We start from the raw sequence: 22,711 nt of genomic DNA, 5'->3' as shown, positions 1-22,711 counted from the left end.
CTCAGCCATCCTGTACAGTCACCAGATTAACTCTCCAGATGTGGTTCTCAAATACCAGCATCACTTGTGAACTTACTGAAGAAATGCTCAGCTCTACTCTGGACCAACTGAATCAGCGACTGTGGGGCACAACTTGTGCCTTAACAAGCCCTCCAAGTGACTGATTCTGCTGCAGGCTCGAGTCTGTCCGACAGCACTGCTGTGGGAACGGGGCAGCCTGGCGTGTTACCCTCGGCATGGCCTTCAAAGCCCTAGATGATCTGGTCCTAATCTACTCTTCCTACTGGTACTCTCCAGGTACTCAAAGCATGTTTCCTGTGTTTTGCCTCTCTCCTACCTTCTTTCTGCAAATGTACTCTTCCCAAGATGTCTGTCTGATGACACACAGTGGCCGCTTAAGGTCCTGTTCAAACAGCGCTGCTCTAACATTTTCCCTGATCCAGTTTGGAGTCTTTCTTCCCTCTTCTGAGCTCCAAAACCAACTTAGAGCTCTCATTGCTCCTCTCCACTTCTTTTTTTCTTATATAGCTGTTTTTGCAGCCCATTTCCTCTGAGTATAAACTCCTTGAATGTATGGACTAGACCTGCTCATGTGCATTGTCTATCATGTTTAAAGCCAATGTGTGGACACAAAGCAAAGTCAGATAGTTTTTAAAATAAACAATTAGCTGGGGAGTGAACAGGAGGAAGAAAACGACTGTTTTAGAAGAAACACTCCCTTTTCTACGCCTCTCCAGCACTCTGTCATCCACTTAGTGTTTCTGCATGACGGTTTGAGCTTATGTTTTTTTTTTTTGGTTTTTTTTTTCCCTGTAAGATCAGGATTTCCTAGAAGGAATTGTTTTACCTATCTTTGTGTTTACAACACTAGGCACACTGCTCGGCATATTCTTTTTTACTGATTGACATTTTTTTTAAATGAGTGAGGATAACTTATGCTAACACGAAATAATCTGCTAAGAGGGTATTTCATAGTAGAAGTAATTAATGGCCCAATCCACTGAGCAGTTATCTCATTTACTTTTCTCCAAACTTTGTTTCTAAGGTTTGGAGCCCAGATGACAGAGGGACCCAAGAAGACTAATACAAAAGTGGTTGCCCCTTAAGGCTTGGATTGTTTGATAGTTAAAAGGACTATTTTTAGGGTCATATGAGGCTCCTTATGCCCACTTCCCTTAGCCTTCTATATTTGCAAGAAGAATCTCTTTGCTAAAGAGCATCATTAGTTAGCTTAGTAAGGATTAATGACATACACAGCTCTGGATGCCACGGACAAAGGATAAAAATTGATCTTTTATAGCAGAGAACACAGTATCTCCTTATCTCTAAATTAACAAAAGTACTATGCAAGCATTTCTTTCCTTGTACAATGACAAAGCAGAGTTTTCCTTTTTGTAAATAGTGAAGTTAGGGACATTTCTAATATGCTTATTTGGTGTAAACAGTTGTAACTATACCACTTTAACCAGCAACTTAAACATTTTTAATATTGGTATAACAATTCCTGCATTGAATCCTTAACATCAGTCTGTTCTCTTGGTAACTTGATATGTTCTGGACAATACTGTTTACATAATTCATCTACTTTAATATTTAATATTTAAATGTGAATTTAATTTAGATGAAAATTATGAGTTAATGGCATTCATATTAATGTAAGTGTTCTATAGTTTCTGGTCCTCTAGGTGACAATCCCAGCTTTACTTTAATTCCTCTCATTCTACTAAAGCACCTTTTTCACACCTTTTCTGTGAAGGCCACACAGTGAGTACGTGAGGCTGTGCAGGCCACACACAGTCTCTGCCGTGTGTTTTCCTTTGTTTTTTTCCCCTGTTTTCCCACTTACAGCCCTTTAAACATCATCCTTAACTTGTGTGCTGTCAAATACAGATCATGGGATGGATCTCATCCGTGGGCCATAAACTAAATGTAAGTGGATGGTATAAGAACACTTACATAATAAGGTTCATATGGGTGTCTATAATTGCTCAGACCACTTTACCACTTTTCCTCTACAACTAAGAGGTAATTTTTTATCTAAATAAATTAAAAATTAAAAATGAATAGGAGGTATTTGATGCTAGAGAGATGGGCTGGGACCCTACAGATTTAGAGAATTATAGAATTTTATTGCTCAAAAAAACTGTAGAGGTTATTTAATTTAAACCCCTTAATTACTTTATCGATAATATAACTAAGAACTCATAAATAAATGATTAACTAATTAACTTACAAATACTGCAGGGCTAGCAAGCCTTTAAATGAATCCTTACGCAACTCAGTCAAAGAATTATCTCTGAGAATTCTGAAAAATGAAAAGGTTATTTTTGGATCAAAATGCAAAACAACTACAATTATTTACTACATAGGACTAAGTCATATATGTAGGGGAAACCTGGGTAACGGTGCCACCTAAATACCCTAATTCTTATTTTAGATATGGTGATCTCCACTCCGGTTTCATTTAATCATTTCTTCTCACGTCTACCTTTGTGTCCATCCCTTTCCATTACACACACACACACACACACACACACATGCACACACGCACGCACACGCACACCCCTATCCACTCTTCCTCACCAAATCATGTATTTAAGGCCTACTCTGCAGATCACAAGTCCTTGGTTAGAACCCAACTCTGGGCAGCACTGAGGCTGCAGAGCTGCCATGCCTTTCTCGCTTTTCCCAAACTGCATGTGGAAGTCCCAGAGGATATTAGGGCTGGAAATGAAGTCATTTGATTTTTTTTCCCCACTGAAATTTTTTTTCAAGATTAAAATGTACGTAAAATATACAAACCTGTTCACTTTAATAATTAGAAATCCCCATGTAACACCATCCACTTCAAGAAAGATCACAGCCAGCACCCCTGGAGCCCCCGCTGTGCTCCTTCCCAATTACAGCCCTCTCCCTAGAGGGAACCACTATCCTGACTTTAATACTACTTCCCTTCCTTTTCAAATGTAGTTTTGCCTTTTATACATCAGCCACAAAGAATATAATTTATTCTTGCTTCTTGAACTTTATGTGAGTGGAATGACTTATGTATTATTCTCTATGTTCTTTCATTCAACAATATTTTGTAAATTTACTTTGTTCTTGCATGTAGCATGTAGTGCTGCATGTCTAGCAACATGTGGCTACTGAGTACTTGAGTGGCTAATGTGCCTAAGGAGTTGAATTCTAATTTAATTTACTTATTTTTAAAATTAAAATGTAAAAACTGATACTCAATGTAATTATCGGAAAACTTAAAGTGTGTTTGCAACAATTTGGGTATGTGATACAACTTTTCAACTGTAAATTTTAAGAAATCTAAATACAAATAAAATTTAGCAACAAAATTGAGATTTCAGAGTACGGACAAAAAGTATGGAGACTCTCTCATTAATTTTTATACTGATTACAGGTAGATATGACAATACTTTGGATATTTTTGAAGACTTAATACAAAAAGATGTAGAATATCTTATCAACAATGTAATTTGGAAGTTATACTTATGATTTGTCTATTCAAGTTGAATAATACAAACTGCCATAAAAAATGCCAGTTAACTGCTTTGAATATAGCCTTCCCCCTAAAATCATTATCTTATTTAAGCTGACTTATCTACAAATCAATTTAAAAAAATAGAAAAATGAATAAAGGACAGACAATTCAGAGATGAAATACAAATGCTCAACACACATATAAAGATATTTAAATTCACAGGTACTCAGAAAAATTCAAATTCAGGTGGAACCCCTTTTATTCACCCTTCAGATCAGCCCAAAACATGGAGAACATCCAGCAGTGGAAGGCTGTGGGGAAACAAAGGCTGTCAGGGAGTGCTGACTGGAGTGTCAACTGGCACAACTTGCTTGAGGGCAATTAGAAGTTTGTCTCTACATAGTCTTCGCCCCAACAATGCCATTTCTACATATCTATTCTACAGAAATACCTGACAGGTTCACAAAGATGCATGCACAAGGATGTTCATTGCAGCAGTGTTTGTAACAAGAAAACTGGACATAATCTAAACACCTTTCAATACGGGCATTATTAAACTGATGCGTCCATACTATGGAATATTATGTAGGAGTTTAAATAAATGGGGCAACCCTCTATGTACTGGGAGGGAAAGAAATCTAAGATGTATCGTGACATTAAAGAATCATGTTGCAAGATTTTAATCACTTAAGTAAAAAGATATAATAAAGTCACACAACTAACTTATTTTGTTATCTGTAAATGTGTATGTAGTCAAATACATGGAAAAGAGTCTGGAAGGACTGTTTTACTAAACTCCAAACTGTGTGGGTGGGGGATTAAGGCACAAGGAGGGTTTTCACTACACCTGTTATTTCATTTTTCTATATGGAGAATATAATCATGTATTATTGGTGTAATGGAAAATAAGTTTAAGTTGGTTCTTGCCTATTTGAATGAGGGCCTGCCAAGTTTAAGTTTTTAAATAAAAACAGAATTTCAATCAATAGTTTGGTTTGGAATGTGAAGGGGCAAATACCTTTTAACACAGCTGTTGACCTCGGAATTCTGGACCAAGAAGAATCTGACAAGGCAGTTAGTGTTTTGTATGCGTATTTGGAGAGAATATACTCACAGTTTCTCAGTCCAGCGGTAAGGCTTCCAAGTATTTTCATCAATGTAAGAAATAGAGTTTCCTTGGAAATCTCTGTGAAGAAACACAGTTCATATCCTTAAATAGGTAGGGAGAGAACGAGCAGACTAAGTGAGAGAATCATGGCAACCTTGTGGGGAATACTCAAGTGCAGAAAAGACCAGCTTTCTACCTCCCACAGCTTCTCAGCTTCCCAGTGGGCACAATTCCTAAAGATACAATAAAGATATAATGTGAGGCCACTGGCACAAGCAATGAGGCATCTCCTCAGAACCTGAACTTCCTGTCCGTCCAATTTCTTGGATATATATTGCCAATTGTTTTGAATGTAAGTCTTTTTTCTCCCAAAGACACTTATGTGTCTAAAATGACTCCTACAAATCAATGATAAAAATGGCAAAAATGTATCGTTATCAGCAAGTAAAGAAATCTTATGCCAGGTAACACCAAAGCTTTGGCTCAGTGCCCTCTAAATCTCTCCAGGTATTGGAAGGACATGGGCAGTTAGAAATTAGAGACTATTATGGAAATATCTCTCAGACATATTGCATAAGGAAAAGCACAGATCACTGAGCAAGGAGTAAAGTTATTACCTCATTAGGGGAAAAAATACAAAGGAAAGAGACTGGAAGGAAGGACACACATCCAAATAGTAAAATAGTTCTCTTATGGGTGGGAGGGAGGGTAGGGAGAGAATGTCACATTTTAGCCTGTATACTTCTATGACATTTTCTTTTAAACAGTGAGAATGTATCCATGACTTACACATTTAAAAGAAGCTGTTAAGTGCTTGAGGTTCAGTTTCAACCACTGTGGATGGCTTTGAACTTTTACCTTTAGCTTTGTCCTCTTCCCTCAGCCACAACCATTTAGTTTATATACACAATTTCCAGGGGGATCAGAAATAAGTCAAAACAGATACCTGTCTGCCCACCTGCCTATGGGACATTTCCACTCAAACAGAAGCCTTCTGGTTGCTTTATGTTCATCAATAAAACTGAATCCATTTCCCTCAAACTGGCTCTCCTTCCCAACTGTATTTCCACCTGTTGTACCACCATCATTCTCCTCATCAACATATTTGATTTTTCTCTCCTGTACCCCTCATCCCCTGACTCTAGGCAGTTACTAAACCTTGTCAGTTTTCCCTTTGTCGTGCTCTCAGGATTTCCTTCTCCTCCCGTCACAACCACGCTAACTCAGCCTGTTCTCACTCTCCTCCTAGGTTTTGCTACAGCATTCTGTTTGGTCTCCCTGAATCCAACCTTCCTCTCTAGATCACACTACAGATGGAATCTAAAATAAACTTCTTGTTTTCATCATTTCTCTCTTTACCTTGAAAACTTTCAATGGCTCCCCACATCTTATACCATATTTTTCAAACCCCTATTTGTAACAGTCAAGGTTTTTCATAGCATATCTTTCATTGGTGCTTAACCCAGTACTTCACAGCTAGACTGATCTCTTAAATCCTGATAAGTCCTGCAGCCACACCTTTCCCTAGCCTGCACTCTCTATTTTCACTCTAACAAGTCATAGCCAGCCTTTAAGTTCCAGCGACAGTTTTAGCTTATCCATGCAGTTTCCCCTGACCTCCACACCCCAGTGATTCCAGGTTCTGGTTAATTTCAGCACCCCTCTGTATCTTTTAATACTCAATTACACATCACCTCCCTTTTAAGGCGTGTTCTCATTCCTCCCACCTATCACTGTGATGTTCTGGAGACAATGCCATATTTCTGTGGCTCCCACAGTACTTAGCCCTGGGTTGGGCATAAAATGGATGCTATACATAGAAATACTGAGGGCAAAGATGAGTAATCAATATACCTGAGGGACTGAATAAAAATAATGGCTAACACTCAGGTATATGCTAGGCACTGATATAAGAGCTTTACATGTATTAACTCTTCTAAATCTCACAATAATCCTATGAGATAGTGACTATGATTATCCCCACTTTCCAGATGAGGAAACTGAGTCACAAAGCTAATAAATGGCAGACCTGGATTGACACCCAGGTAGTCTGACTCCAGAATCTCTACTCTTAACCACTTTGTTGTATTAACACCAATGAGATGGGGAGAGGGACATGTTGCTGTAATGAGGATGGAGCAAAAATGGGAGAAGAGAAGATGTTAAGAAGTTAACTAATGGAGTAAAAAATGGAGAAGGAAAAAGAGTAGGGGCAGTTATAAGTAAAAGACTGGAGAAGAAGAAACAATAGTAAGAAGGCGAATGAAGGTAAGAAATTGCTTATAAGACAAACAAAAGGTAAAAACAGTCAGCCAGTGTGAGCTAGGGAGATGAGGAAGACCCAGGAAGACCTCGAAGAAAGGCTGCCAGGTCAGGCAGGAGGCAGAGAACAAACGAGGAAAAGCAGTTCTTACAGGATGGTGAAGGTGCCGTTGTAGCTGCTGGGCTGCGGCACGGGCACTGTCTGGAGCCTCTCCTCTGGGCTGAGACCAGTGCAGGACAAGATCTCATTACTGCACATGCAGAGCTCACAGATGTCCACACTTGTGGGAGCGCTCTGTTCCGGTTGCTCCTTTTCTGAGGTGTATGGTACAGAATGCACCACCGAAGGCTCAGCCGAAGCAGGTGTTTTCAGTGACCCTGGGTGCCGAGTTATGGTATCTACCTGACCTACAGGGGGAACTGTGACTCGAGTCAGGTCTGGGTGTGCAAGTGCCACCTCAGGAGGAGGAGCTGTAGTCTTCTGGAGGACTGTAGAATGTTGAGCCTCCATAGCAGGTTCTGAAGTCATGGTTAGCTCCAGGTCTACGTGATGAGGTGTGACGCTGGGCGGTGTTGTGTGCTGACCTTGACCCTTACTTGAAGTCGGAATGGTCAGCTCCTGATGGGGTGGATATTCAACAACAACCTCCTTTGGTGGCTCTGGAGGCTGAGTTGGGGTCTCCTGCTTGGTCGGAGAAGGTTCAACATCCACACTGGATGCTCCAGTTACAGTAACTTCCAGGTCCACAGCGTGAACTGTGACTGGAGTGATGCTTAAAGGGGTGAGTGTCACCTCAGGGTGTTCTGGAGGGGGCGATGTGGAATGTTCAGCTTCCGTAGTAGGTACTGAAGTCACGGTAAGCTCCAGATCCAAAGGTTTATCTATGACACTAGATGACATTAGATGCTCAGGGTGATCCTGGTCTGGTGTGGGAACTGTCACCTCCTGATACAATGAAGGCTGATGGGGCTCTGGAGGCCAAGTTGGGGTCCCCTGCGTGGTTGGAGAAGGTCGAGCCTCTGTATCAGGTTCTGGACTTAGTGAAAGTTCCAGATCCAGAGGCTGAACTGTGAACTCAGTCATGGCTGGATGCTGAGCCAGCACCTGCTCTGCCTGTGGAGGTGTCACCTCCATGTACGTTGGATGAGATGTCGTCTGCTGCAGGGCTGCAGAGTGTCCAGCCTCTGTAAGAGGCCCTGGAGTCACGGTAAGCCCCAGGTCCAAAGCTTTATCAGTGACACTGGGCGAGCTGGAATGCTGAGCGTGATTCTGTCCTGGTGTTCCAACTGTCATCTCAACCTCCTTAGGTGGCTCTGGAGGTCGAGCCGGGGCTTCCTCCTGGACCGAAGAAAGCCCCACCCCCTCAGGGGGACCTGTAGTCTGAGCTGTGGCCTCTTGTTGTCCTGGGAAAGATTCAACCTTCCCAGGGTGCTCCGGAGATGGAGAAAGAGGCTTAGACTGGACTGGAGAAAATTCAGCCTGCTCGGGGGAAATGGGAAAATGAGCAGAGCCCTCCTGCTGCTCTGGGGAACTTTCAGCCTCCTTAGCAGGCTCTGGAGTGATGACAACTGTGAGATCCAGGGGTTTGCCTATGGTACTAGGCATCACTGGATGCTGAGCTTCACCTGGCCCTGCAGGTGAGAACGTCACCTCATTATGTACTGGATGTTGAGCTGTGGCAGCTGTAGAGGTCTCTGGAGGCTGAGTTGGGGGCTCAAGCTGGACTGGAGAAGGTTCACCATTTCCTGAGGGGGCTGGAGGCTGTTCCGGAACCTCCTGCTCGACCAGTAACGGTTCCAACTGCTCAGGGGACCCTGCAGACTGAGATGAGGCCTCCTGTTGGGGCGGAGAAGGTCCAGCTTCACTTGTGGGCCCTGAAGTTATGGTGAGTGCAAGGTCCACAGGGTTAACAGTGACACTGGGCCACTGCAGAGACTGAGCTTGATCCTGGCCTGGAGGAGAAGCTGTTGTCACATGATCTTGAGAATGAGCTGGAGAGGGTTCGGCCTCAGCGGGAGACTGTGGACGCTGAGCTGTGCTTTCCTGCTGGGTTGCGGAAGGCTCTATCTCTGCTGGAGACTGAGCTGGGCTCTCCTGCTGGGTGGCTGGGTTCACCACCTCAGGATGCTCTGTGGGCTGAGCTGGGCTCTCCTGCTGGGTTGAAAAGGGTGCAACTTCCCCATTAGGCTCATAAGGCTGAGCCGGTTGTCCCTGTTCACCTGGAGAAGGCTCAGCTTCCTCAGGAGGCTCTGGAGGCTGACCTGTGGCATCCTGCGGGGTTGGAGAAGGTTCTGCCTCCACAGAATATTCAGGAGGCTGAGGCCGGGGCTCCTGCTGGGCTGCGGTAAACTCGCCTTCCTTAGCAGGCTCTGGAGTGACCATAAGTTCCAAATCCACAGGTTTAAGTGTAACACTGGACAGCTTGGAGTGAGCTGGATAGTTACTTCCAGGTCGAGCTGCTGCCTCATCACTCACTGGAAACTGAGGTACATTCTCGCCAGGGAACCCCGGAACTTGCGCTGGGGCCTCTTGCTGGAGTGGGGCAGAGTCATACTCAGGGCGCTCTGCAGGCTGAGCCTGGGCCTCCTGAGGGAATGGAGGAGGTTCCGCCTCCTCAGGATGCTCTGCAGGCTGAGCCTGGGCCTCCTGCTCAAGTGAAGGTTGCACCTCCTCGGGGCTCTCTGGAGGCTGAGACGCAGCTTCCTCCTGGACTGGAGAAGGTTCCACCTCCTCAGGGCTCTCTGGAAGCTGAGGCAGGGCCTCCTGCTGGGCTGTGGTAAACTCGCCTTCCTTAGCAGGCTCTGGAGTGACCGTAAGTTCCAAATCCACTGGTTTAAGTGTAACACTGGATGGGTTGGAGTGAGCTGGATACTTACTTCCAGGTCGAGCTGCTGCCTCATCACTTGCTGGAAACTGAGGTACATTCTCGCCAGGGGACCCCGGAACTTGCGCTGGGGCCTCTTGCTGGAGTGGGGCAGAGTCATACTCAGGGCGCTCTGCAGGCTGAGCCTGGGCCTCCTGAGGGAATGGAGGAGGTTCTGCCTCCTCAGGATGCTCTGCAGGCTGAGCCTGGGCCTCCTGCTCAAGTGAAGGTTGCACCTCCTCGGGGCTCTCTGGAGGCTGAGACGCAGCTTCCTCCTGGACTGGAGAAGGTTCCACCTCCTCAGGGCTCTCTGGAGGCTGATAGGGGGCCTCCTGCAGAACTGGAGAAGTTTCAACCACATTAGTGACCTCTGGATTTATAGTAAGTGCCAGATCCACAGGGTTAACACTGACACTGTGCAGGTCTGACTGCTGAGCTTCATTCTCATTGGGACCATGAGGCCTTAATTGTTCAGCTAAAAGCTCCTGAAGCCCTCCCTCCCCCCAAGGGACTGCAGCACCTACTTCCTCAGGGCCCTCTGAAGGCTGAGACAGAGCCCCCTGCTGAAGTGGAGCTGGTTCTGTCTCTTCAGTGGCCTCTGGACGCTGAGCCTGGGCCTCTGCCTGGGGCGGAAAAGATTCAACCTTCCCAGGGGTCTGTGGATTTTGAGCAGGACCCTCTTGCTGGGGTGGAGACTCAACCTCCTGAGTGGGCTCTGGACGCTGAGCCTGGGCCTCCTGCAGGGATGAGGACATTTCAGCCTCCTCAGGGGGCTCTGGAGGCTGATCTGGGCTTCCCAGAAGATCCAAAGGTAGATCTATATCTACAGCTTTGATCTTATTACCTTTAGGTCGAGACAGAGCTGGGGCCTGATTCTGATCCCAGCCTAGCACTGGAACCTCCTCTGGGAGCTTTTGATGCTGGGTTATCCTGTCATTCTCACCTTGACGTGGAACAGCAACATCTTCATATGGCCCTGCAGGCAGCTCTCCATTTGACTGTACGTCCGGGTACAGGAGCCAAGTCTCAGCTGACTCCTGTATGGAAGAATTAAACTCCCCTGATTGTGAGTTGGGGGTCTGCTGGACAGAGCCCAGGGACCACCTCAGGGGCCATCCCTGGACCAGCAGCCAGAGTGGTTGCCAAGCAAAGAGCTGCAGCAACCAAAAATACTGGGGAAACATAACACAAAGACGATTCGGGCACAGTGACACAGGCTAGTAGGAAACTGGCCAGGCACACTGAACAGACACCGAAGCGAAATGGCAGCTTGGCTACACGTGCGCCCCTCCCCTGCCTCATGCCCCACCCTGTAGTGACACCTCTTTTATTAGGTCAGAGTGAAGATGCAACCACAGTCAGGCTTTTTCCCAGGGTCCAAGCCATCCTTCCCCCAGCAAAGGTGACACTTACCTCCTGCCAGGCCCTCTCTCCAACCCCAGCCTGGCCCCCCAGCACAACGAGGCAGGATTTGGGCTGCAGACCAGAGTGGCCCCAGGCTCCAGCAGCGCAGGGGTGGGGGTGAGGTGGTGCAGAGCTTCCCAAGGAAGTCACAGGGCCCGGCCTTCAGGAAGATTCAGAAGTGCTAGCCCAGTTCTGGGCATCTGAACTCCTCCTCCTCAAAGCTGACATCTGAGAGACATTCTTCCTCCCCTTGGCCACACTGCTTCCAAGAAAAGTAGCTGACCTACAAAATGAGCACCAGTCAGGGCGGCGGGAGGGGAATACACCATACAGTTAGATATTTTAAAATGTTGCCATGTCCTCTGAACTCTCAGCATCCATGTCTGATTATAAAATTCACCACTCTATTATTAGGGGTTACCACTGAATCAGTGATGACTCCAAAGTTTCTGCAGGAAGGGTTTTGGAGTAGGTGAGCAATTCACCCTGAGAAAGAGTGTTGGAAACCAAGTGAACAGCTCTTTACATCAGCATGGGAAAATTTGCCCATCTCACCTTGTCTCAGCACAGCCATTAGTCTAGAAACAATTACAATGCCCCTTTTCAGAGGTCTACCCTGTGTGCACACACAGAGAAGTCACCTTGAATGTTAAAGTCAGCATGTTGGGGGGAGGTATAGCTCTGTGGTTAGTGTGTACCTAGCACACACAAGGTCCTGGATTCAATCCCAGTACCTCCATTAAAAATAGTGGGGAAAGGGGTGGGAAGGGATAAACTGGGCATTGGAGATTTGCAGATACTAATACTATAAATAAAATAGACAAGTTTATACTGGGAATGATATTCAGTATCTTGTAGTAACTTATGGTTAAAAAATAAGAAAACAAATCTATGTATGTTCCTATATGACTGTGTATTGTGCTGTACACCAGAAATTGACACAACATTGTAAACTGACTATACTTCAATAAAAATATATTTTTAAGAAATAGTATTTATGTAAATAAATAAATAAAAACATGATTACCTCCTCCCTCTCAAAAAATAAAGTCAGCATGTTAAATAATTTTCTTGAAATACTGCAGATAGCACCCACTTTACTTCCTTCACAGCCCTTATAATCATCTCTCTAATTTTAGTCGTTTTTAATTGTCTGGCACACCCTCTGGTCACTAAACTCCATGGAGAAGGCGCTTCATCTTACTCCCAGCGTTAAGCACATAATGGTTTTTAAATGGAATTGATTCAAAGATTGGCCAATGAGGAATGGCTCTGTTGTTATAATCAGCTTTCTGAAAATTTTAGCATCGATACTGAATCCGTTCCTCTCACATTTCACAAGAAGCTAGACTTCTTAAAGCGCAAACATGGATATGATTGAAGTGTCCCTGATTTAAACTGAATTTAAAATAATTTGGTATAAATTGAATTAAAATAATTATCTTGTGCAGAAGAAACTTCAAATACTTTTTCAGAACGTAAGCATCTTGTCTTTCTCTACTTTGTTCCCTTCATAACAAACTTGGCAATGCTGGGTGAGTTACATAATTAGAAATCTAGCTGCACAAGAAGTTCTCAATGACATGAAACACATTTTTACTCCTTAAAAAAATCTTATATGCAGTAGATTAATATTTTCTTTTAGAAATTACTTTGACAACTTAATCCCTAATTCAGGACATCCATATAGTTAATTTATAGAAAGGTTTATCAGTAAAATACTTCACATAAAATATATATGAGATGCTGAGATTTGGTAACAACACACCTTATTTGAAAGGCATTCACAGTTTTCAAATGCTGCAGCATAATCCGACTTTAGGCCATAGTTACTTGGTTCCTAAATGCTTGGGGTTCTTCTTAAGGAGAGTTTTAAAAGACCTGTGTCTTCTCCTGTGTCCACAACTGTAGAATCACATTGATGGCCCTCAGTTCTGCTCTCCAAATTTCAAACAAGTGGTCAGAGCCAAGGGTAAGGACAACCAAGAAAGTCTTAGAGTGGGGAGGATATAGTTCAAGTGGCAGAGAACATGCTTAGCAAGCACGAGGTCCTGGGTTCTACCCCCAGCACCTCCTCTAAAAACAAGTAAATAAATGAGTAAACCTAATTATTGCCCTCGTGAAAAAAAAAAAAAAAAAAGTCTTACCTAAAACCACAACCAGCAGTTTCTGGAATGCATCTGTCATAGCCTTTTGAATAGCAAGCTTCTGGGTTATCTTCCTTTTCATAAGGTATGATAATGTAATGGCCCTAAATCCAAGAAAAAGAAAGACTTAAAATGCCTATCTGAGTAACTGATTTTTGTTATACATTTAAAAAGAAAAATGCATCTATGATTCTTAGATCACTATCGTAGCAACTAAGGGCAGGCACAACACACACGTGTGGCTGAATGGCTGTTGTAGATACATCCTGGCAGGACAGCTTTTTACCGTCCAGATTGATTCTGGAAGTTCCTGAAGAGCTAGACAGGAGATGCAAGCCAAGAATGTGGCACACATATCACATCAGATTTCAAATGGACAAGCTGAAGCTACACTCCTGCTCTCCCGTGCATAAATGGCTGGAATTGTACAATGAGACAGATTTGGTGGTGGTGCAGATAGTCTGTCCTCTCCCAGAGCATCAGCCACTCAGGTGGATGGTGGAGCCTCCTCCACTCCATTAACAGACCTGCCTCTGACTTAAAACCCTAACCCCAAATGCCACAGGTTCTAGGAAAAAAAAAACTCAGTACCAGCTGGAAAAACCTTTCTAGGGATCTACATTTGATTTTATACACTCAAGTCCTTGTATAGGAAGCAAAGGACTGAACATTTACACAAGAGTTTAAATCTTTAGATGATGATTCTGTTGGGATAAATGAAGGCTACAAGAAATCTGTATTGGAAAGGACTATTTAAGCACAAAACAAATTATTAACCAAAAATGGGGGGAAAAAATTTTCCCTCCTAAGCTTGACAGGTTGTCAGCTCTAAAATTTTAGAGTTAAAGGTTCTATCAGGCATTGCCTAAGATAAGAACCTATATGGCAAGGCTGAAAAACTCTGCTCAGGGCTTTAGTTGCTTAGCCAGGGTGATGATGTAACTGAAAAAAAAAAAAAGAGTTTTAGAAAGAAAGGACAAAGGAGAAATCCCACCCCCTCACCACCCACCACACACTGGAAAACAGACCTTCCTCCAGCTTGTGCAAGGGTTCCTCGGCCATGCCAGCTCCAGGACTCCTGCCCTCATAGGACAGCAACAACACCTCTAAAGCACAGAACTCCAGGCTTTGCTTCTGATGTTGTGCCACAATATCTTCATTTTCCCTTTCTTGAAGGTCAGAAAGATCCTGAAGCTGGTAGAATTGTGGTGATGAGTTTTTTTGTTTTTTGTTAATGGAGGTACTGGGGATTGACCCCGGGGCCTCATGCATGCTAAGCACATGCTCTACCACTGAGTTACATCCCTACCCAGGACTCTGAATTAAAGTCAATTCTTCAAGATATTTTCTTATTATAAGTAAAAACTAAACTCCAGCAAGCCCACTTAATAGTAGAGGTGTCCTGTTGCTTCAAAATCAAGTAAGGCTTGCAAATGAATTACTAGATATGGACAACTATTTTTTATTATACACCATACATATACTGGAGAAAATTATGAACACCACCACCAAGTCAATGAGATTATCGTTAATTCCACATGGAAGGTCAATGCTCAGAAACTTGTCTTTCACATCTCCCCACAACCCAGTTCTAATCTTCTCTCTGAAGTCTAGGATTTCAATGTTGAAAGGAGTCTGTTTAGTCAAAGAAAATCTACAGTTTACCTTTATGATCCTTTTTGACCATCCATTGAATCCAAAGTAGAAATTGGCCAATTCTTGGCACCTGGAGCTGCTTAGGGCAAGGGCATTAAGTTCAACTGCCTTACGTCTGGTGCCCAGACAAACCTAAAGACCTAAGAGGCCTAAAAATATCACAACCTGACACAGAGACTTATTTTGGGTACACCTGAGATTTATCAATACCAATTTGGTAAGAGTGGTTGTGAAGATTAAATAGGACCACAGTTTAAGCAATGAGTTCATAGGAAGCCCTAAATAAATATTACTTTTAAATCAATACTTTTCTGTATCACTTTCAGGGCCTCTGATTAATCAGAAGGTTTCCCTGACCTCTGGTGGTGAAGGTGATGATGAAAGCAACCAAGGAAGTCCTGCAGAAGCCTATTATAGGCTTGAGGGTAAGCAAAGGAAGTAAATTGTTTTAGTCCTGTCATCCTGTAGCTCCTGCCCCAGAATATGAACTGAAGGGGAGATAAGATGGACCTGCCACTGAAATAGGACCTGAATCTGTAGCAGCCCCGCTCCCCAAGTTACTAACCCCTGTGAGAAGGAACACACATACCTCTATACATTTTATAAGCAACTAAATTAGCATTCTTTTAGCATCATCTGCATTAGCAAGCTTCTTTGAGAGTCCAAGTATCTCGTGTTAACTCTCTAAATAACTTACACATTACTCACAACATTGTAAAATGAGTATAACTTAATCAACAAAATTAAAAAAATAAAATTTAAAAATTTAAAAAATAACTTACACATTACTGTGGATTTCTTACGTTGCTAGTTTTATGTCTCTATTTCAACTTTAGATAGGATGTATAGAAATATATTCAAAGAAATTTAAATAATACAAGTAAAGTCAAAGCATTATCCTTTTTTCTTTTTTCATTCAGCCTCCTTGCCCACAAGACGGGAGGACGTGGTTAACTCCAAAAAAACATGGGCACAGACTAAGAGGCAGACAAGAAAATCATTACAAGTCTCTGCCCAGGGAAGGCAACAGTGCCAGTTGTCTCCTTAAGGATATGCACAGGATGGTTCTTCCCTCACCAGGGGACCAGTCCTAGGGATCCAATCTCCTGCTCCAGGAGCTAGGTGGTAGCAGAGCCAGCCTTAGGCTGGGTCCCACCCCTAGCTGGGCTCCTGGGGCTGGCCTAGTCTTCGAGTGGGCTCCCTGGGGGAAGTGGAACCAGCAGAGGAAGCCCCTGCTAGGGGAAGACCATGAAGAGAGAAGGGAGCCGCCCTAGCCCTGGTCCCCATCATTCCATGCTTCCCCCTGGTCTAGATCAATCTGACCTGGGCTGACCCTCCCTGCCCCACCCCGGCCCACGCCTTCAGAAGGCTGGCCTAGGGGGGCCCCTGTGTGAGGCACTGGCCTCAAGACCTGATTCTGTAAGATGCTGACAAAAGAAAAAGTAGACATCGAGGCAACAGGAGAGGAACAAAGTAGCCAACACTGGAAGGGACTCAAGACACTAGGACAACCCCATCCCCTACCACTGGGGCACTGGAGCCCCAAAAGCCTGCTGGGCCCTCCAAAACTGTAACAGCCCCTAGAGACCTGGACCTGCCCCTCTCTTCACAAAGATCTTTCTCATCAGGGCCTCCTCATCTCCTGCTGGGTGGGGAAGGGGCCCAGCAGACAATGGGGGAACAATCCTTCAGTCCTGCCCTTCCTCAATGCCTCCCCAATGCACTCCCCTCAGGTTCCTGGGTCTCTCCCTCTCTGTAAAGCACACCACAAACACATCACTGTTCTGAGCAAACAGCACCTCGCTCACTTCTCAAGACCTGTCCTTAGTCCCACTACTCAATGACGGCCCCTAGCCCCTTCTGCCTCTCTATTCCACACCAGCAGGTCTCACCCTGCTCCTATTCTAATTCACGCTATGAAGCCAGCTACTCTGCATCCCTCACCTCCAATGGCAACAGACCTGCTCCATGCCGCACCTGAACACCACAGCTGTCCCCAGTCACTCCCCACTCTGCACTCCCATCACTCCGCCACACTCCCACCTGCCACCACTAACCACTTGGCCCAGCGGAGCTCTGTAACTTTCCCCTTTACTCTGCCTCCACCATTCTCTTCCTCATACCCCATCACCCTTCCTCCACACGCAGTACCCCAACCCCTTGACCCCTGCAGTCCCAGGGTCCAGGCCCTACTGACCAACGTGCCCAGGCCACGGGAGGCCGCGCCTAACGCGGGAACCAGGGGCCTCTGGGTTCAGTCCATGGTTGGGTACAAGGCTGGGGTGGGGGGGGCGGGGCCTGACCAGGGCTCGCGCCTCCTCAGCGGCAGCCGCGGTTCCGCCCGCCGCCGGCTCCTCGGCAGTTGCCGCTTGGCCCGGGGGAAGCTGGAGGCCGTCGCCGCCTGCCCCTCCCCACCTCGGGCCGCCCCAAGCGAGGGGGGAGTTCGGGGGTTGGGGGGTCTCTGCCGGGCGCGCCTGGGCAGCGCACCGTCTGCCTCCCGCCGCCGGAGGGGCGGGCGGGGGGGAGGGGAATCACAGCACGCCGGAACCGCCTCGCCGCCCCGGCGCGCGCGAGGGGGACATCACTGGACCCACAGCACCGAGGCAACACGGGCCGACCCTTCCCCTCTCCACCCTCCCGCGCAGAGGCAGGCAGGGCGCGGCGCGCGTGCGGCCCCTCCGTTCCCCGAGCTCTGGAATACTTCCTCCCTTCCTCGCAGCTCAGGCGGGTAAAGGCTGTGGCCCGTTCGCCTCAGCTGCGCTGCGCACGCGCAGTGAGGTTCCCCGTGAGCGCCTGCGTTCCTTCTTAAACTGAGAGATGGCGCGGGAACGGAGGAGCTGAATGAGAGCTGACTGGACAGCGGAAGCAACACCGGCCCGCAAGACCCGAATGAAGCCAGACCGGAGAGCCCGAATGGGGCCAGGCGGGCCGGTCTGAAAGTCTGCATTTTCATCCCAGCGGAAACCGCCGGCCCCGCCGCGGGCAGCGGCTGCTGCGATGGCAGTCGCGGCGGCGGCGGAGGAGAGACGCGTGAGGGAGGTCGCGGCGCGTGGGCTGGGCGCCCGGTGGGCGGCGAGCCTCCGGGCCGGAGCCTGGGCGACCTGTGGCGCCGGGGAGCCCTCAGGTGGGAGGGAGCCGGGAACGCGGGCTCGAGGGGTGCCAGATGGAAAGTCTCCGGAGGGCGGAGGCCGCGCCTTTCTCCGCCCCCGAGGGAGCGGCTAAGCCTTTTATGCAGCAGGCGCTCAATACGTTTATTTAGCGAAATGTAGTTGTGAGCATCTTTTCGTGGCTCAGCCTCACAATCTTCTCCCCAGGCTCAGTGTTCCTTCCCTTTTGGTCGTTCCATTGCCTGCCTCAATACCTTGCCGTGATTCAGGGGTTCCACTTGGTTTGTGGAATCAGAATTCGAGGGCACGGGCCTGGGAGTCTTGTGTTTTAACAGCCTCTCAAAGTAGTTGACTGGCTAGCTTTTTAGAACGACTGTTCAACAAATGTTTGTGAGCCTTCTTAGTGCCAGATTTCATTCCTGGCAATGAAGTCCCTGCTTGATTGATTATAATTTTTTGCTCCCCTCTTTTTTCTTTCTTTTTTGTCTTATACTTGGATTTTCTTCCACGATGGGGAGTCCCAGGCATTGTTCTAGGCACTGGAGAAGAAACAGCAATGGATGAAAACTGAAAAAATCCCTGCCTTTTTGGAGGTTATGTTCTAATAGCAGAGGCAGAAGATAAAGTTCAAGTTTGTTAGTGAAGGGCTGAAGAGAAAAAAAATAAAGGCATTTGAGAAAGGGAGATAAGTGTGTGTAGAGGTATGGTCTGTGAAATTTTTCATAGGGTTGCAAGCATAGGCTTACTGAGAATACTCAGTTTGGTAAATGACTGTGGACCTAACAAGTATCATTTGATTGCCAGACCACCTTTGGGTGCTTATGGGAGAGGTTACAGAATCTAGCTGAGAGATAGAGAAATACGACTGGGAAAACGCTGAACCGTGTGACAAGTTTCCTAGTCAGGAAAAGAGCCAGTCTAAGTGAGGTGGGGTTTGTTGGGCTCATAGGCCAGTAGTGGAGCAAATAGAAATCATTTGGACATTTCTGTTGTATAGTTTTGGGAAAGTTTAAGTTGACTTGACTCAAGGTCCAGTTCAGTCAGGGGGTATTCTGTGGTCTGGATTCAGTTTTGATTGTGTAGTTTCTTAAGGGGGTAGGGGGTCAAGAACAGTTTAGAAAAGTGGGGAAGAGATATTCTAAGAATATGAAATAGGATTTAATTATGACAGTCATGTTATTTTGTATTGATGCAAGTCTGTCTCTGGTCCCATGATTTCTGTAGTTCTGTGATTTTTCCTGCCCCCCCCCCCCATCAGCTTACCTTTTGCTGTTCTTGTCTTACTTGGTCTTTTCTTTTCAGCAAGTTGACTTTCTCTTCTTGGCAGTTCCATCTTCCCTTCCATGTCCAGCATGCAGTGCCGTTCTTTAATCTCCTTTTCTTTTCTGTCTCCAGCATTTGCTGTGGTACCATTGAATCCCATTGTTTCCTCAGAGGGCCATGAAAACAAAGCATGCTGCAAGCTGTATAGTAACTACGAGGTGTGAGTGTCTGCCACCACAGGATATGAGAAACTCAGTGCTTGTGGGCATTTTGTCTTCCCTAGGTTCAGGTACAGGAAGACTCAGGTGACTCAGAAGTGGAGAATGAAGCAAAAGAAGATTTTCCACCTCAAAAGAAGCCAGTTTGGCTGGATGAAGAAGATGAAGATGAGGAGATGTAGGTTGCCTAAGTTTTTTCTTGGAATCTCTCCGGATACTTTAAAAGTGATTTTGCAGTTTTAAGAAAATTCTTTTTTTGAATATATGATTATGTGAAGATTTGAAGAATACTGGAAAAGTTATTCATAGTCCCAACCATTGTTAACATGTTGGCATACATCTCTCTCCTACGCCATATAGAAAAGCTATGAGCACAGTGTTTGGGGTCAGATGAGAGTTTGCCACCTAATTTGGCTAGTTCCTAGATCCTGGGCAAGTTTAGAACCTACCTTTTCTTGTTTGTAAAATGGAAATACAGTAGCTATATCAAGGATCTCAGGATTAAATGAAATAGTATATGTAGAGCTCTTAATGCAGTGTCTGAAATTGAGAAAAGGCTAAAAAAAAAAAAAAAACCAGCTAGCATGCACAGTGTGTACTTTAATAGATGAGAATGTATTGTATTGCGAGCATTTTATTTTTCTTTTTAGTAAGTTGATATTGAGCATCTTTACGCATAAACTTTTCCCCATTCCTTAAATTATTAAGAAAGTTTGAGGTAGAGTTACTCAAAGAGCAGACAATTTTATGGTTCTTGGTAAAGACAGCCAGGTTGACCCCGAGGTTTTACCAGTTTACCTTCCCAAGGAAAGGTGTCCGTTCACTTCATTTTAAAAAATAAAGATTTACCTTTTTTCAGACTTTGTCAGTTTAATGGGTGGGAAATATCTACTTAATTTGTGTTGAGAAAACATTTTTTTTGTTAGTCATTGGTATTTCTTAGAAGTGTTTTCTATGATGTATTTATTTATTTGTCTACTGGAGACTGTTTCATTTTGATTTTTTATTTTTAAAATGAAAATTGTGTATATTTAAGGTATAGACTATGATGATTTGCTATAGAGGTAGAACATTTTTACTGTAGTCAAGCTATTTAGTATTTCATTTTTTTTTCAGTTACTATTTTTATTTGTGGTGAGAACACCTGAAATCTGCTACCTTAACGAATTATGAGTATACAATTCAGTATTGTTAAGTACAGGCATGCTGTACATTAGCTCTCTATCCTACATATGTGCAACTTTGTACCCTTTGACCAACAGCTCCCTATTTCCTCCACCTCCTCACCCCTCCAACCATCATTCTGCTCTTTGGTTCTCTGTACTCTACTTTTTTCAGATTCCGCATTTAAGTGAGATCATGCAGTATTTTCCTTCCATGTCTGTTTTATTTCACTTAGCATAATATTCTCCAGGTTCATCCATGTTGTTTCAAATGGCGGGATAAGACTATTTGTTAATGATTTTAGTACGTCAGTGCCTTATGTTTTGAGAATTTCAAACCTTTGTATGTCGCATTTATTGCACATTTTCTCCCAGCTTTTTGTTTGCCTTTTAATTTGATGTTGTCTGACACACAGAATGTTTAAGTGTTTATATAGTGAAATTTGTGAATCTTTTCTTTTGCTGTTGTTTTTAACAGTAAAAAGTTCTTCAGAGAGAGATATTAGCCTATATTTTTCTTTAATCAGTTTTTTAAAGTTTTTTTAAAAATGTTTTTAACTCTAATTTACTTGGAATTTATCTTGGTGAATGGCATAAGCTGTGTCTAGAGAAATCATTCTGAATTTGAAATATTAACTCTTCAAAGGATATACTAGATGATCTGAAATACTGGAGATTCTTTTTAGCTTGGGGAAGAATGGATAAGATGCATTGAGATGTTCCACATCTTACAAATCCTGACCTATATTGTTTGCTCAAAATACTAAAGGCAACAACTTTTATGTTGAATCTTTAAAAGTCACTTAAAGCATGCTGTTCTGTTTTTTATAGGGTTAACATGATGAACGATCGTTTGCAGAAAGATATGATGAAAAATACTGCTGAAAGTAAACTTTCAAAAGATGAGCTACAAAAGAGACTTAAAGAAGAGTAAATGTCCTTTTCCATTTGTTTTAACAAGAGGTACTTGTAACCAGTAGCTTATTTTGATTTGCTCAGTCTTTGGCCATAACAGCTTCTTGGGTAGTCAGGTTTCCACTGAAACATTAAGCGCATTTGGAAGCATGATTCCGTTTTAGTATTGGGAAGGATGTACAAAAACTTTTTGGAAAAAAACTTGTAATCCCACCACCCACATATAATCAATAACACTCTTTTACTTACTTGTCCATTGGTATTTGGTAAACCATCTCTATTCCACAACTTCTAGGCTCTTTTAGTTGAACAGAGCTGGGAAATACATATTTTGAAATAATGATTTTATATTGATACTTTTAATTCAAACTTACAAATCTTTAAAAGCATTTTAAAATATTGTTTTTGTTTGTATTGAGAACATTTTTTATATTTCTTGCACTTTTAAAAAAGGTTTGTTGAGGTATAGTTTACATATAGTGAAATTCACCCTTTTGAAGTATCAGTCAGTGAATTTTGTTCAGCACATACAGTTATGTAAGCACCAGGACAGTTAACACATGGGATCAAGACACAGAATACTGCCCTCACCCAGAAGGTTTTCTTATACCCTGTGGTAGTCAGCCCTTCTCATCTTCTAACCCCTTTAGCCCCTGACAACAACTGATGTGTTTTCCGTTCTTGCAGATTTGCCCTTTCGAGAATGTTATATAAATACAGTAATATAATATGTAGTCTTTTGAATCTGTTGAACCTACTTAGTGCATTTATTATTTCAGATATTTTCTAGCTTTAGGAAATCTTTCCAACTAGATCTTTTGTTTTGTTTAGTTCTTATTTTCCTTTTATGATTTCTTATGTTCATACTTCCTTTCAATACTTCCTTTCAGTGTTTGTATTAGCTATTTTAAAGTCCTTGTGTGCTAATTCTGTAAGGTCTGTCACTTCTGTGTTTCTACTGACTGCTTTTTCTCCTAGTTATGGCTCATGTTTTTCCACTTCTCTGCATATCTAGTAATTTTGACTGGATTCTGGGCAGCGTGAATGTTGTTCAGTGTCGATTTTGTTTTTTGCTTTTAGTGTTGAACTTTGCCTTGGCAGGCAGTTAATT

The 22,711-nt window shown here is 44.1% G+C and overlaps 2 protein-coding genes across 16 annotated transcripts in view; one reads left to right on the top strand and one right to left on the bottom strand.

Annotated features, from left to right (window-relative positions):
* LOC141573522 (leucine-rich repeat-containing protein 37A-like) overlaps window positions 1–14,340 on the bottom strand; it is a 42,486-nt gene extending 28,146 nt beyond the window's left edge. The window contains exons 1-6 of the mRNA XM_074341891.1: window positions 14,288–14,340; window positions 11,141–11,291; window positions 10,671–10,764; window positions 7,016–10,067; window positions 4,608–4,679; window positions 2,234–2,305 (exon numbers count right to left, since the gene is read on the bottom strand). Of these exons, the coding sequence (XP_074197992.1) occupies window positions 2,234–2,305; window positions 4,608–4,679; window positions 7,016–10,067; window positions 10,671–10,764; window positions 11,141–11,291; window positions 14,288–14,340 (3,494 nt within the window). The remainder of the gene's footprint in view (window positions 1–2,233; window positions 2,306–4,607; window positions 4,680–7,015; window positions 10,068–10,670; window positions 10,765–11,140; window positions 11,292–14,287) is intronic.
* A 2,872-nt stretch (window positions 14,341–17,212) lies between these two features.
* The window catches only part of LOC141573586 (U3 small nucleolar RNA-associated protein 18 homolog), a 43,308-nt gene continuing 37,809 nt past the window's right edge, over window positions 17,213–22,711 (top strand). For 10 of the 15 annotated variants that reach the window (XR_012499408.1, XR_012499409.1, XR_012499402.1 and 7 more), the window contains exons 1-2: window positions 17,213–19,700; window positions 21,517–21,648. Coding sequence is in view for 3 of the 15 variants with exons in the window: in XM_074342537.1 (XP_074198638.1) it covers window positions 17,932–17,964; window positions 19,588–19,700; window positions 21,517–21,615 (245 nt within the window). In the remaining 12 variants the exon portion in view is untranslated. The remainder of the gene's footprint in view (window positions 19,701–21,516; window positions 21,649–22,711) is intronic. The other 5 variants (XM_074342537.1, XM_074342535.1, XM_074342536.1 and 2 more) reach the window with 3 other exon arrangements.

The sequence above is a fragment of the Camelus bactrianus genome, chromosome 16, assembly GCF_048773025.1.
Source record: "Camelus bactrianus isolate YW-2024 breed Bactrian camel chromosome 16, ASM4877302v1, whole genome shotgun sequence".
Taxonomy (NCBI): domain Eukaryota; kingdom Metazoa; phylum Chordata; class Mammalia; order Artiodactyla; family Camelidae; genus Camelus; species Camelus bactrianus.
The sequence above is the reverse complement of the archived record's forward strand: the minus strand, read 5'-3'. Positions and strand labels throughout refer to the sequence as shown.